We start from the raw sequence: 15,503 nt of genomic DNA, 5'->3' as shown, positions 1-15,503 counted from the left end.
CGAGCCCCGCATCGGGCTCTCTGCTCAGCAGGGAGCCTGCTTCCTCCTCTCTCTCTGCCTGCCTCTCTGCCTACTTGTGATCTCTGTCTGTCAAATAAATAAATAAAATCTTAAAAAAAAAAAAAACTGGAAGTGCTATAAGGTACAATAATATAATGATATATTTAAAAGTCTAAGTTAGAAATTCAAATCTAGATTTCTCTTAAAATAATTCTATAATGTCAAAAAAACTGTCCAAGTAGAAAAAAATTTAAATGGCTTACGAAGAAAAGTGAGTTGTATTACACACACAGACATAGACACACAATTATATATGGCTGTTAATAAAATATATACAATCAATTTTGATTACGATGCCAATGGGACTGAGTCATTAGGGTTAGTAAAGAAAATCATGCTATTTCACTTGGTAATACTCATGCTGATAGTTAAACATCGATGTTTCTCATGTTCCAGAAATGAAAAACAACCGTGCTGGAGTAAAAGTATCTTACATTACATAAGGAGGAATCTCTCCACTTTCAGAGGTTTTTCAACATGAGAGTAGAGGCTGTGAGTTAGAAGGTCTGCAATGGGACCCAGGCACCTACTTTTTTGTTCTGCTTTAAAGCTCTACAGACAATTCTGATATGCGCTCAAGGGTGAAAACCAGTGTTTTAGTTTCTATCACAGCCTCTGCTGGTTTTCACTCTGAGTGCAAGATGACAACATAACGTTCGGGACCAGTGTATTGCTTCAGGCTAAACTAAAGGGCAACTGAACCTAAAAAACAGCCAAAGCTAGGAGTCTACTCTTAAGCCTTCTGTGGATTTGGAAGGCAAACTAAATTAAGAGGGCTTTATTTTTATTATTATTATGCTGTTTAAAACCACTAGAAGTCATCTAGCTTCCTATTAAGTACCAAATTTATTAAACAAACCAGGTGACAATATCAATGAGTACATAGATCTCCAACTTCCTTGTTTCCTTATTCTCTGATAAATCCTTACATCCTTCAAAATTCTACCCCAGGGGATACTAAAAACAAAACAAAACAAACAAACAAACAAACAAAAAACCAGTTCTACCCAAGAGATCGTCATCTAATGATGAGTTCCAACATCCCAAATGCAGAGTTAGTCTTATTCCAACCACACTGCATGCCTCCACTACATTTGTTGTAGTAACTGGATTACAGCAGTGTGTTCTTTGAGGGTATATATTGTGCCTTGTTCCTTTTTTTAATCTCTAATTTCTACCATAGAACTTGACAAATGGGGACATAAAAAACTGTGGCATAAAGAAAAGTAAGTAACAAAGTCCATCAGGTAACAGCATAAGAACTGTTTGCTTACACTAGCATTTTCTTAAATTCATTAATCAATTCATAAACAATGCTTCCAGGAAACATTAATAGGTGTTATGCAAAAGTTCTACTGTCAAGTTTGGGGAATGTAATCTTAGAGCCTTTAATTTATATTCAGGTACATTATAAAGATCATAAAAAGGAATTTCACAGGATTAGCATTTTAATGAACACACTCTAGGAAATGCTATCATTAAATACAATGTTCTTTTATTCGATGAATTTTTTTTAAGATTTTATTTATTTATTTGACAGAGATCACAAGTAGGCAGAGAGGCAGGCAGAGAGAAAGGAGGAAGCAGGCTCCCTGCTGAGCAGAGAGCCCGACACGAGGCTCGATCCTAGGATGCTGGGATCATGACCTAAGCTGAAGGCAGAGGCTTTAACCCAATGAGCCACCCAGGCGGCCCTCGATGAATATTTTTGGGCACCTACTATAGGCCTGGTACTTTCTAGATGCTGGTGATACAGTGATGAACAAGATAAACAAAATCCTTATTCTGATGGAGCTTACAATTGAGTCAACTGTAAGACATAAACTAAGTAGAAAATAAATGAACAAACAAAAATAAGGTAGAAAATAAATGAACAAGTTCATTTAAAAAGTGATTAAGTATCATTAAAGAAAGATTATAGATATAGGAGAATTAAAAGAAGGATGTATTCTTATGAGGGTCGTAAAAGGTAACTTGAAGTAAGTAATCGCGGACCTAAGACCTGGATGTCAAGGAGTCAGTCAAGGGAAGTAGGGAGGGCCAGTACAAAAGCTTTGGGAAGCAGGCAGTGTGAATGAGTCCGGTGTTTGAGAGGAGCAAAAAGAAGGCCAAGCTACCTACACAGAGCATCATGAGCAAAGAGAGAAGTGGATACAGTGAGTTTAGAAAGTTAGATGGGAAACCAGGTCACACATAGCTTAGAAGTTAAATTTCAATTTTATTCTAGATGCAACAGGAACACATGAAGGGTTTTAAGTGGGAGAAAAGCATAGTATGATTTGTGTTTAAAAAATCACTCTAGCCACTACACGAAGAATGGATTGTAGTGGGTCAAAAAAATGGAAGCAGGGATACCAGTTAGGGGACTCCCAAATGCTTGGTTAAGAGATGGGATGACTTGGGGTAGGGTATTATCATGGAGGTACAGGAAAGATAATTTAAGAAACATTTTTGGAAGTAGGGCTATTGGTACTTGTTGATGGTAGTGAAAAGGTGTGGGAAAGAGAATATGGGAATAGGGAAATAAAAAAAGAAAAGAATTAAGAAATTAAAGATAACAAGGTTTGTGGCTTGTACAAACAGATGGATGATAGTGCTTTATAAAACAAACATACAAAAACCCTCATACCCTCATATTAAAGACTCTTCCTTCTATTAGCTAGCTTCTCAAGGAAACAAAACATTACAAATTCAGTTAAAACTGATCTGTAAGTAACCTTTTTTTAGTTAGATATATTAGAAGTGAGGTTAAATAAACTATGAAGAACTAAGAAAGGCTAGAAAGAAATTTATTGGGGGGAGGTGCCTGGGTGGCTCAGTCAATTAGGGATCCCAACTCTTGATTCCAGCTAAGGCTATGATCTCATGATCTCCATGCTCAGTGCAGTCTGCTTGAGGTTCTCTCTCCCTCTGCCCCTCCCCCTGCTCGTGCCCTCTCTCTAAAACAGGTAAAGCTGGAAGGAAGGGAGGAAGAAAGAAAGGAAGGAAGGAAAGAAAGAGTAAGAGAGAAAGAGAAAGAAAGAAAGAAAAAAAAGAAATATTTATAAGGGAAAGAATTTTTATTTCATAGGTTCCTAGACTAGAATAATTTTTAAGAGAAAAAAAGCCTAACTTTTTTCTACAAAAGGCATTCTCTATTTAAAAAGTTAAAATTACTGGGGCGCCTTGGTGGCTCAGTGGGTTAAAGCCTCTGCCTTTGGCTCAGGTCATGATCTCAGGGTCCTGGGATAGAGCCTCACATCGGGCTCTCTGTTCAGTGGGAAGCCTGCTTCCCTTCCTCTCTCTCTGCCTGCCTCTCTGCCTGCTTGTGATCTCTGTCTAATAAATAAATAAATAATCTTTAAAAAAATAAATAAATAAAAATTAAGATTAAAATTACTAAGGGATAAGCCCATATCTTCATCCTGGTAATAAATAAGAAACCATGACACTTAGAAGCCACTCTTCTTCAGCTAGATGGGATTTTCTAGTTAGTGCTTTTTCTGCTCTGCCCTATTTGATGGGGAGTATGTGTTGATCACATGCTGTATGTCAAGTAATGATCTTGCAACTAGGATTCTAATTTGTTCATAAATCATCTGTGTTTTCACCATAGTTTCTACGTGCCTTTTTAGATGGCTTTCTAGGTGGCTCTGCCGTGGCTTCAATGCGCCTAACAGCTGTCTATCTCCCTACTATGGCCATTTCAAGTCTGCAAAACCTTTGTTGCTATTCTTCTGTTGCTGCCAGCTTTATTCCATGCTTTCTCAATTAAAACATCCGAAAGATCCTGTACTGTTGACTTTGATTATCTGTAATTATAAACTTCTTACATATCTCTTCTATTAGTAAGTGTAACTAAAATTTGAAGTAAAAAGCTTTTTTAGCTTAATACAGTTTGAGTTTGCAGAGCATATACATCATTTCTAAAACAGGCCTAAATGTTTAAAATACAGGTGTTAGCTAAATAAATAAACAGTTGTAAAAAGGAACTTACGTAGAATGAGTTTGCGTTTCTTTTGCTCCGAATGAAGAAAGCTACTGAGGTAAAAGACAACAGGTAGAAAGAGAATAAACACAGAAACAGCGATGACAGGCACTGTGTCACTGCAAGGGACTGAACAATTGAAAGTTCGACTCCAAAGTTTTCGGGTAATATTCATCTGGAACAGTAACAAATAAAATTATTTTATTTTACATTTAATTTGTCTTCAATTCATATAATTGTTTTATTAATAACATAACAGGCATCCAGAATTTAAATATATATCCCTAAAAAATCTACTGATAGTTGAAGACAATTTCTTCTGCCAGGGAAGTTCACAGTCATTATGTAAGTTTATATCCATATAGAAATTTCATATTCTAAATTCACAGCACCATCCAAAGAATGCCAACCTTCACAGATTGCAAACAGAGAATCCGTAACAATACGTATATGGTTAGACCATGCTTCATTCATTAAAAAAGACTGAAAAGGGTAATTATGTGAGGTGATGGGTGTGTTAATTAACTCAACTGTGCAAACCCTTTCACAATGTGCATATATCAAATTATCACACTGTACACATTAAATATATTACAATTTTATTTGTCAATTATACCTCAATAAAACTAGGGGGGAAGGCTTACAAAAAACAAAAAACTTTTTTCTACGTTACATATAATCTCACTGAGCTTGCCGCGTTATTTTTAGACTGGAAGTAAAAATATCAACTAAATATAGCTGCTCTTCAAGAGATGATTTCTATGAAATGTTTAGCATATTACCCAAGATATTATGAAAGATTCAGATGGCAAGCAATTTAAGTACATAATATCTAATGAGTCATGGAAACTGTATTAGATAATATGTTATTTAGCCGCATACAGTAAAAACCAACATTTAGGGTCAGCAATACCTCATTTTCACTGAGCCCATGGTTTCTGTCAAACATGCTAAGTGATATATGGAAACTCTCAAATTTAATGTTGAATATAAATTTAATAATGTTCTTGCCTGAATTTTGTCTGAGATTTGATTTGCAATTGGTGCTTTGTATGTTTACTGCTAAGTTTTGCTTATTATGAGAAGGATGTTCTAAAACAGGGGGTCATGTTGAAGTCCTGTGTAAACCAACTTATGTCAGAGAATCGATATTCATTTTTCTTTATTTTAAAAATTATGAAATAGGCTATTATTCTTAAAACATACATTTAGTGTTTATAGAGAGCCTATTGGAAGCCAGGTACTAATCCAGACATTAGAGCAGTAAAAAAAACAAAAATCCCCATGATGCACCCATTTTAAGTTTGATATTAAGTGCTTTTTACCATCTCGAATATTATTGATGGACTATAGTTCACTCTGAGCTGTTGTTATTCACATTCATCATTCTCAACCATTAAGTTTATCAATTTGGACCTTAAGCTCTCTTTGAGCCAGTAATTTCTCTTTCCTTGGATGCCTCAAAACTCAGGCACCACAGTCCCATAAAAAGGCAGGAACGCCATCTAGTGGTGCCCCATGTGAAGGCAGCCTACACCATGGAGGAAAAGGCTCTTCTTGCCAAACAATACACATTACTAATGGGCCCACTACATGCTAGGCACTGGGCTAAATACTGAATAGCAAACAAAAAAGGACATGAGGTCCTTGTCCTCATGTGGCTAATTTTTTAGTGAGGGGTGACAGGCTATAAATAAGAAAACAAATTAAAATTTTCCGATGATAATGAAAAATAAAAGCAGTGGGATATAAATGGTTGCAGAAACACAATGATAGCAAACCAAAGACCTCTTTAATCAGCAACAAGCGCACAAGAAACTGAAATGTAAACTTATAACACCAATGCCTCTGGCAAATGAAACATATCATCAAACTTGAAAGACCAAAAAAAAAAAACAAACAAACGAACAAACAAACAAAAACCCTTGAAAGACCAAATATACCAAATTCTCAACTCATTTATGAAGTACTTGATTAGTGTCCATTTTAGTTTGACAGATCAGGATATTTTAAAATTTTACTACTTATAACCAGTAATTCCTAGTTGAAGACAGCATATACAGATTCCAACCTACCTCTAAAGGGGATAATGATACTAAAGGCACAATCAACAATACCGCAAAATACACATCATATCAGAAGTGAATTACTTACTGCATCTTCCACATCAATGCATAAATGTGTTCCAGATTCAGCCTTATTCTCAAGTTCATTCATTTTCTGCATTTCGTTGTACAAACTACTCAGAGTTTTGTATGCTTCACGACAGTTTTTGCAAACTTCTGAATAATTCCTTAACTGCTGAAGACTGTGAATGCTCCCCTAAAACATCAAAGGCACATATAATATACATTACATCTCTTTAACATAAGCTATTTGGCCTCCTAGAGTACAAGTACAGGAAAAATATAGCACATTGAAGTACAGAGCTGTGATGCTAGACAGATTAGTAAATCACTGTTAAGCCTCAGTTTTATCATCTATAATATATTGCTACCACTACCTGTATTATAGATCTCAAGGACTAGAGAGACCTGGTATGAAAGGCAAGCATATAGCAAAAACAGGGGCGCCTGGGTGGCACAGTCAGTTAAGCATCGGACTCTTGGCTTTGACTCAGGTCATGATCACAGGGTCCTGGGATCAAGCCCTGCAGTGGGCTCCGCGCTCAGTGTGGGGTCTGCTTGAGATTTTCTCTCTCCCTCTTGCCCTCCCACTCATGTTGTCTTTCTTTCTCTCTAAAATAAATAAAATCTAAAAGAAGGAAACAAGGAAGGAAGGAAGGAAGGAAGTTCTTCCTTCCTTCTTTCCTTCTTTTAGACTTTAGATTCTAAAAGAAGGAAAGAAGGAAGGAAGGAAGAAAACCACTGTACTAGCCACTGGTAACAGAGAACAACAGCTCAGATGCCAAATTACTAATGCCTAAATACCAAAAATTTCCTAAATCATCTGGTCATTATCTAGCTTACTCTCACAGAATAAATAAAATATGTCCTTGCCTGAGCTGACTTAACACTGAAGTCTGCCTTACTGAAACAGAGGGGACTTTATTAATGGGGAAGGAAAAGGCACCAAAACTACATCCCCACTCCACTCTCTTATCCCAAGGCTTGTAATCCAGGCCTCTCTAGTCAACAAAAAGGGACTAATGCCAAAAAATTATATAACCTAACGTGAAGGTAGTGGATATAACATATAAGATATTATATTACTGAATCTCAACCTTTTCTACTTCCCGAACCGAAATTTGTCTTTTCAAGAACAAGTGTGCTTAACCAGTCAGTTCACAATCCTGCTTTCTCTTCCCCTTATTCTTTACCTTAGAGCCTAAAGGAAAATGCTGGAATGAAAGAGAAGAAGAAAAATTAAAGGAATTCAACTGATGTAGCCCCCACAATGCTACCCTCACCATCTATCTGACAGAGAAACAGTCTCCTTAGTTTTGCCACAAGAAAAAGCACATGACCTGTTTTTCACAGAACCCTGGTGCTTTTAGCTAAATGTGTTAGGTCAAACATAGAGCACAGAACCTTGAAGGGGGAATGTAATTTAGCCACTGATATGAAAATGTAAAACGCACATACCTTTTGACAGAATAATTTCACTTCTAGGAATCCACCAGACAGTGAAAGTCAGAGAAATACTCCAAGTTATATGGGAAAAAAAGACATGTTTGTAATCGTAAAATACTGAACCAGATAAAAATCTCCATCAACATGGGGACTGACTGAATAAACGAGGGCAGAGCCTAACGAAAAAAGCTTTGCAGTGCTTGAAAGGAATGAGGAAGTAGCGTTCTGGGAAGAGGATGACAGAGCCCAGTGCCTTGTGTCCTAACTTCCTTACTGAAGAGATTAAGAAAAGAAAGGTAAATCCAGGCACTTGAGTAACACCTAAAATAGAAAGAGGTGACATGCAATTCTCCTTACAGGAAGGTTATACTGTAAGACAAGCTACAATTCCTGCCCCAGAGGGACTCACCAGAACCAGTCCCTTGTGAACCTTGATCCTCTGCGCCCACCCACTATCCTCTAGAGATGCAACAGGTGAGCACAGTAGCTCTAACTTGCCAGCAAATCCATCCACAAAAAACAGTCTTTCCACAGCCACCAAGACAGTACAGGTTTCCAGAGAAGCCATCTACAAACACTTAACTACCCCAGATGGATCTGGTTTGGAATTTAAACCCACATCCCAGCCCAGTCACCGAGCTTGGAGCCACTGCCACAGCCCACATCACCAGTTTCATTGCTACCCTTGAAAGAGGACATCGTGTGTGTAAACCTGGCGATTCACAGACCTGTAACCCTGGGGATAAAAATATATTAATGTTTATAAAAAATAAAATTAAAAAAAAAAAAAGAAAGAAAGAGGACTTCGTTACTTCCCTTTTGACTCAAACTTTTTAGTAGGGTTTTTCTTTCCCATTGGTCTCTTGACTCAAGTGGAAGACCCTGAGGGCAGAGCATCCCCTAATGGGAGCCAACAGTACCCCCTGAAGCTGCAAGAACTGCCCTAGCCTGTAAGACCCCACCCGGAATGATTCCATGACAATGATCCGTTTGACCTTCAAAGACTGCCTGCAGGTTTCCGCCCACCTTTGCCCCACATTCTCCTATATAAACCTGGAAGGAGTTTTGGCAGGCACTTTGGTGACAGTCTTTCAGAGGCTAACTCAGCCCCATCCCCCACCCCAGCCCCACTTCCCAGTGTAGGCCTCACTGAAATTCCTTTCTGGTTTCAACACCATCACCATTCATTTCTCTGCCTTTGGATTTAGTCAGCAATGAGCGGCCACACCTGGTGTGCTTGGGACCCCCGGAGCCAGGTGCTCTCACACCGCCTCGTCCCAGTGCACCACTGTCTCTTTAGCTGGTTCCCTTACACACACAAACATACACACACACACACACACACACACACAAACACACTACCTTTAATATCCCCAGAACTCAGTCTTTGGGGCTTCTTTATATCATATAGCTTCACTCACTCACATCCAGTCTCAACGGCTTTAAATGTCATCTGTACCTGATCTGACGATTCTCAAATCTCTATCTCCAGCTCACGCATCTCCCCTGCACTCCAATTTCATTTATAACACTATTCGATATTTCAACTTAGATACTTAATAGCTATTTCATCTTAACTTGTTCAAGACAGAATCCCAATCCCTTACAACCAGTCTTTCCTGAGGCTCCATCATCCTCTCAGCTACGCAGAGCCAAAAGCCTAGGAGAACCCTGGTTCTTCTTCCTTTTCCATCAGCCTCCACCATTCTCAGGAATTACCCAATCTACCAGCAAGTCCTCTTAGATACACTTCCAAAATATATCCTGAATTGATCTACGTTTCTGCAACACTGCAGCCAGTACCCCAGTCCACACCATCTCTCTCCTGTGACAGCCTCTTAATTAGGTTTCTTCTTTCCATTCTTGCCTAGGTTCAACTGAGTTTCTCCACAGGGCAGCCAGAATGCTGTATTAACATGCAATTCATATCATGTCACATTCCTGATTTAAATGGCTTCCCATTGTGCTTAAAATTCAATCCATATTTCTTCCTTTGTTCTGCACAGTTCTACATGATTTGGCCTCTGCCTATCTCCCCATATCACATTCACATATGCCCACTGTGCTCCAGCCAAATGGGCCTTCTTCCTATTCCTGGCACATACCAAGCTTATTCTCTTCCCCAAGGCCTTTATCCTTGCTTCTAAGGAAAACATTGTTCCTGTGGCTGACTCTATCTTAAACTTTAGATAATCTCAAAATTCACCTGCTTGGAGAGGTACTCCCTGCCCACCTAATGTAGTACACTACACTCCTTTTCTGGGACTCATTACTCTTAATTACCTCATTTCTTTGTTATTAATCTTACCCCTACTAGGACATAGTTTATAAAAACAGAAATCTTACCTGTCTTGGTTACTGCTCTATCCTCAGTGCCCAAAACACTGCCTCCTGACACATAATCAGTGCCCAATAAATATTTGTTGAAGTGAGTGCATAGAGCCTGCTTGAGGTAACTTTTTTTTTTTTTTTAAGATTTTATTTTATTTATTTGTCAGAGACAGAGGGAGAGAGAGCCAGAGAGCACAGGCAGACAGAGAGGCAGGCAGAGGCAGAGGGAGAAGCAGGCTCCCTGCCGAGCAAGGAGCCGGATGTGGGACTCGATCCCAGGACGCTGGGATCATGACCTGAGCCGAAGGCAGCCGCTTAACCAACTGAGCCACCCAGGCGTCCCTTGAGGTAACTTTTGAAAGCCAAGCTACAGAAACCAAACTCTACATGGAGAGAGAGAGAGAGATTTCTTCCAGCCCTCCCAATCTGGTACAACCATCCTATTACATTACCACATAAGCACATAAGAAAGTAAGATGAGCCTAACAATGGATAGAAAAAGAAAACAAAATAAAATAAATTTTTAAAAAACAAGCAAATAAAATTATTCAAAGGGAAAATAGATTACTATGCAGGAGAGCCAATGCCTCAATGAAAAAGAATTCATTCAACAAATAGGAGGGAACTTTTATTTATTTTTTTAAAGATTTTATTTATTTATTTGACACAGAGAAAAAGAGAGAGAGCACAAGCAAGGGGAACAGCAGGCAGAGGAAGAAGGAGAGGCAGGCTCCCTGCTCAGCAGGGAGCCCCACTTGGGACTTGATCCCAGGACCCTGGGATCATGACCTGAGACGAAGGCAGCCACTTAACTGACCGAAGCCACCCAGGCGCCTCAGGAGAAAAACTTTTAAAAATTAATTACAACCCAATGTATGAAATAAATGTCCCTGAGCCCATATTGATATAAATAAATAAATGTGGAAGAAGTGGCAAATCCTCCTTACAGAAAGATTGCTAAATAATTTAGGTAAATGCTCCCCCCTCCAAGACTTAAAGCTTAATTTCCCCACCCCCATTCCTATTACTTCATAACTTGGTTCCAAAGAATAGAATATGGAAAGAGGAAGAAAAAGGTAACTTTCCATTGAAGAGACCTGCAAGCACTACCCTGTCCAGGTGATGAGGATAACACCGTCAGGGGTAAACCAGGTCATTTTTGTGTATCTCTGACAGGATGTGGCGAGAAGGACACTTCACTTCTGCAGAGCTCTTCCCCAAAACCCACAGTCCCAGTGTAACCAGGGGAAAAACATTAGACAAACTCAAATTGAGGGACATTCTATAAAATATTTGACCAGTATTCCTCAAAATTATCAGTCACGAGAAACAGGAAAGACTGAAAAATTGTCACAGATCCCAGGAGGCTTAAGTGTGGTAATAATGGGAAATAGATATTTGGTCTTTGTCCTGGTTCCTGGCACACAGCTCCTAAAAACCTTTGGAGTATGCAGATAAAAGGAGTGCCTCTCGCCTGGGTGGCTCAGTGGGTTAAGCCTCTGCCTTCGGCTCAGGTCATGATCTCAGGGTCCTGGGATCGAGCCCTGAATCGGGCTCTCTGCTCAGTGGGGAGCCTGCTTCCCCTTCTCTCTCTACTTGTGATCTCTCTCTCTCTCTGTCAACTACATAAATAAAATCTTTAAAAAAAAAAAAAAGAGTGCCTCTGTATGCTAATCAGATGGCTGGTGGCTGGGAGTCCCCTTCAGCTTCGGGATGCAGGCTGTTCACCAGAAAGCATGAATGGAGGTTGGAACTTTCAGCCCTACCTCTGACCTCTAAGGAGGGAAGAGGAGCTGGAGACAGAGTTAATCACCAGTTAACCAATCATGCTTACGTAATGAAACCTTCAGGGTTGCCTGGGCAGCTTAGTTGGTTAAGCATCCAGCTCCTGGTCTCGGCTCAGGTCCTGATCTCAGCTCAGGTCCTGATCTCAGGGCACTGGGATCAAGCCCCATATCGGGCTCTGCCCTCAGTGCGGAGTCTCCTTGAGATTCTCTCTCCCTCTCCCTCTGCCCCTCCTGCTTGTGCTCTCTAAAATAAATAAATCTTTTTAAAATTTTTTTAAAACATTTTTAATAATTATTAAGTCACAAAGATATCTCAATAAATTCCAAAATATAGATAGGCTACATTTACTGGTCACAATTTCAATAAAACTTGAGATGTACTAATGCAAATAAAAGAAATCATGTCACTCCTATAAAAAACAATCTTCCAAAGAATTCTTAAGTCAAAGAACAAATCAAAATTAAAATTAGAAATTTAGAAATAAATGCAATGTAATCCCTTTATATCAGAATCTATTTTCAGAAAGGCCAAAGTTATAAACTTTACAACCTGAAAATTATTTTATTGTTGAGCAAGAAAAGCTGGAACAAAATTAACCAGTCAACTCAAAGAACTAGAAAAAAGACAAAATTAGGGGTGCCTGGGTGGTTCAGTGGGTTAAAACCTCTGCCTTTGGCTCAGGTCATGATCCCAGGGTCCTGGGATCGAGCCCTGCATTGGGCTCTCTGCTTAGCAGGGAGCCTGCTTCCCCCTCTCTCTCTGCCTGCCTCTCTGCCTACTTGTGATCTCTGCCTGTCAAATAAATAAATAAAATCTTTAAAAAAAAAAAAAGACAAAATTAACCGAAAGATTCTAGGAGGAATAAATGCAAAAGAATAAACACATTAAGAGGAAAAAATAAACCACTCAGGACATAATAAAACCAAACACAAGTTTTTGGAAAGATCAATAAAAACGAACGTACCCTTAAACCTAAAGAAAACTCAAGGGAAGAAAGAACTCACAAAAAAATAGCATTTGGAATAAGAAAGGGAATGTAGCTACATATACGATAGAAATTTTAAGGAGTGACCAGTTACTTGTTATCCTGGAATGGATCCTTAAACAGAAAAAGGATATTAGTGGGAAAAGTGGTAAAATCAGAATAAAGTCTGGCATTTAGTTAACAGCTCTGTACCAATGTTGATTTCTTAGTTTTGACAAATAGACCATGGTACCACAGGCTGACATCTGGGGAAACTGGGTCAGCAATATACAGGAATTCTCTGCGTTACCTATGCAACTTTTCTGTAAATCTAAAATTATTTCAAAATAAAACATTTTAAAAGAAAGTAACCAGTGAAAATCTGTGGCGGGGGAAGAAAAGATGTCATTCACAATGGCACCAAAAGCAATAGAATACCTTGGAATAAGCATTGGAAATGTATAAAACCTATACGAAACTAAATAAATCAGTAAGACTGTGTTAGAGGACATTTAAAAAATAGAGAAAAATGGTGGTTGCTGGGAGCTAGAGGAGGAGGACATGCGGAATCACTGCTTAATGGATACAGAGCCTGAGTTTGAAAAACTTCTGGAGATAGATGCTGGTGATAGTTGCACAATGACATGAATATACTTAATGCCACTGAACTGTAAGTCTTATATTCTATTTTACAGCAATAAAAAGAGAATATACCATATTCCTAAACAGGAAAGCTCAGTATCATAAACATGTCAATTATTTCCAAATGATGGATCTAAGTGTAATGTAACTGTAATAAAATCTTAAAATGATTGAATTTTTTTTAACTTGGTTCTACAATTCATTTCATCAGGAAAAAAGGCTTGGAGCTATGCCTCACATCGTACGCCAAAATATATTTCAGATAGAGAAAAGATGTTTAAATGCAGAAAATGAAACCATTAAATTACTAAAAGAAATCAAAAGAGAGGGTGCCTCTTGGGACCTGCTTATCTAACAGTCCTTCTTATTCTCCGGGAAATTCGTAATCCCGTGTCATCACATTGATTAAAGATGAAATCATATATATCTTATACTAAACATTTTTACATCTATTTGCAGGGATTACTTGCTTGTTAAGCAAATTCCAAATCTAGGATTTTATCAGAGTTCCAATCTCAGCCCTCAAAACCACCAGGAAAGTTCCAAGACCATTCAAGGGTCAGAGGTGGAGAAAACAAAAACCAGAAAGAGGTTTCTTTTTTTTTTTTTTTTAAGATTCTATTTTTTTAAGTAATCTCTACAACCAAAATGGGGCTTGAATTCACATTCCCGAGATCAAGAGTCACATGCTCTACCGACCCAGCCAGGCACCCCAAGGGTAGGTTTCTTAAAGGCTACCTTTTATATTATAATTCAGCTACCTTACTAAGCAGTGCCTTTTAAAGCAGGTAAAATACAATCAAGCAAATACTAAGGCAAAGAATTAGCTGCCTGTAGACAGAATCATATACTGCATTACATAATACCTTATTGCATAAACAAAGCCAAGGTAAATTACTGTCAGAACAACATTGTGTTGTTTTTTTTTTTTTTTTTAAGATTTTATTTATTTGACAGACATATCACAAGTAGGCAGAGAGGCAGGCAGAGAGAGAGGGGGAAGCAGGCTCCCCGCAGAGCAGAGAGCCCGATGCGGGGCTTGATCCCAGGAACTTGGGATCATGACCTGAGCCGAAGGCAGAGGCTTTAACCCACTGAGCCACCCAGGCGCCCCCAACATTGTGTTTTTAATTAAACAATCATATGCCTAAGTTACTGTGTTCATACTCAGTATCTCATCGGATCCTCGCTACGAAATACTTGAAGGTAGGCAGGATAGATTTTACTGTTCCCACCTTACAAATAAGAAAACTAAAGTTTTGATGATTTTCCTAAAGGCCAGTAATATTAAGAACTTAGCAAAACTCCAGGTCCACTTACTCCTCTACATTGTGTGGATAGGTAAATATCAACAGTTAATGCTAAAAAAAAAATTGTTGAATTATTCATTAAGCATTTGTACAAGGCAGCGTTTTAATTTCAAGTATCATAAAAAAAATACCTGGAGGTTATGCTCAAAGCAGGTCAAGGTTTGATTAAATAGACTGAGGAAGTATTGTGTGCTATTTGATAATTCTTCACTTTTGTTCGTTAAACAATCTGTCAAAAAAACAGAAACATATGTTAATGTATCTCCAGCAAAAATTATAAAATGTCATTTATCTCTCAAGCAATCATCTTCTGTTTCAAACTATAGTAATTCTTTATTCAAACAAGCATTGTGTGTTGCACATAAGAGAATTTTTCAGGGTGCCTGGGTGGCTCAGTTGCTTACGCAACTGCCTTCGGCTCAGGTCATGATCCCGGAATCCCAGGATCCGGTCCCACATCGGGCTTCCACCTCCATGGGGAGTGTGCTTCTCCCTCTGACCTTCTCCTCTCTCATGCTCTCTCTCACTGTCTCTCTCTCAAATAAATAAATAAATAAATAAATAAATCATTTTTTTTAAAAAAAGGGAGAATTTTTCAAATACATGTAGCTTAATTACCCCTTTTAGTTTCTAAAAGTTTTTTTTTACTATCATAACCATTTTCACAAAAACCTTAAAATAATCGCATACTCTCTTTATGAAAACAATACACCAAATAAAATTTAAATTGATTTTTCATATGCGGTAGTCTTTTTTTTTTTTTAAGATTTTATTTTTATTTATTTGACAGAGAGGGAGATCATAAGTAGGCAGAGAGAGGGGGGAAGCAGGCTCCCCGCTGAGCAGAGAGCCTGATGCAGGGCTCGATC

At 38.4% G+C, this 15,503-nt stretch overlaps 1 protein-coding gene across 1 annotated transcript in view; it reads right to left on the bottom strand.

Moving 5' to 3' along the window:
- Positions 1-15,503, bottom strand: part of LOC111158267 (osteopetrosis associated transmembrane protein 1) — a 33,461-nt gene that overhangs the window by 1,208 nt on the left and 16,750 nt on the right. Inside the window, exons 3-5 of the mRNA XM_022520188.1 lie at positions 14,766-14,863; positions 6,182-6,349; positions 4,037-4,202 (exon numbers count right to left, since the gene is read on the bottom strand). Coding sequence (XP_022375896.1) covers positions 4,037-4,202; positions 6,182-6,349; positions 14,766-14,863 — 432 coding nt within the window. The remainder of the gene's footprint in view (positions 1-4,036; positions 4,203-6,181; positions 6,350-14,765; positions 14,864-15,503) is intronic.

Source organism: Enhydra lutris, unplaced genomic scaffold, assembly GCF_002288905.1.
Source record: "Enhydra lutris kenyoni isolate GAN:26980312 unplaced genomic scaffold, ASM228890v2 scaffoldscaffold58, whole genome shotgun sequence".
Classification (NCBI taxonomy): domain Eukaryota; kingdom Metazoa; phylum Chordata; class Mammalia; order Carnivora; family Mustelidae; genus Enhydra; species Enhydra lutris.
The sequence above is the reverse complement of the archived record's forward strand: the minus strand, read 5'-3'. Positions and strand labels throughout refer to the sequence as shown.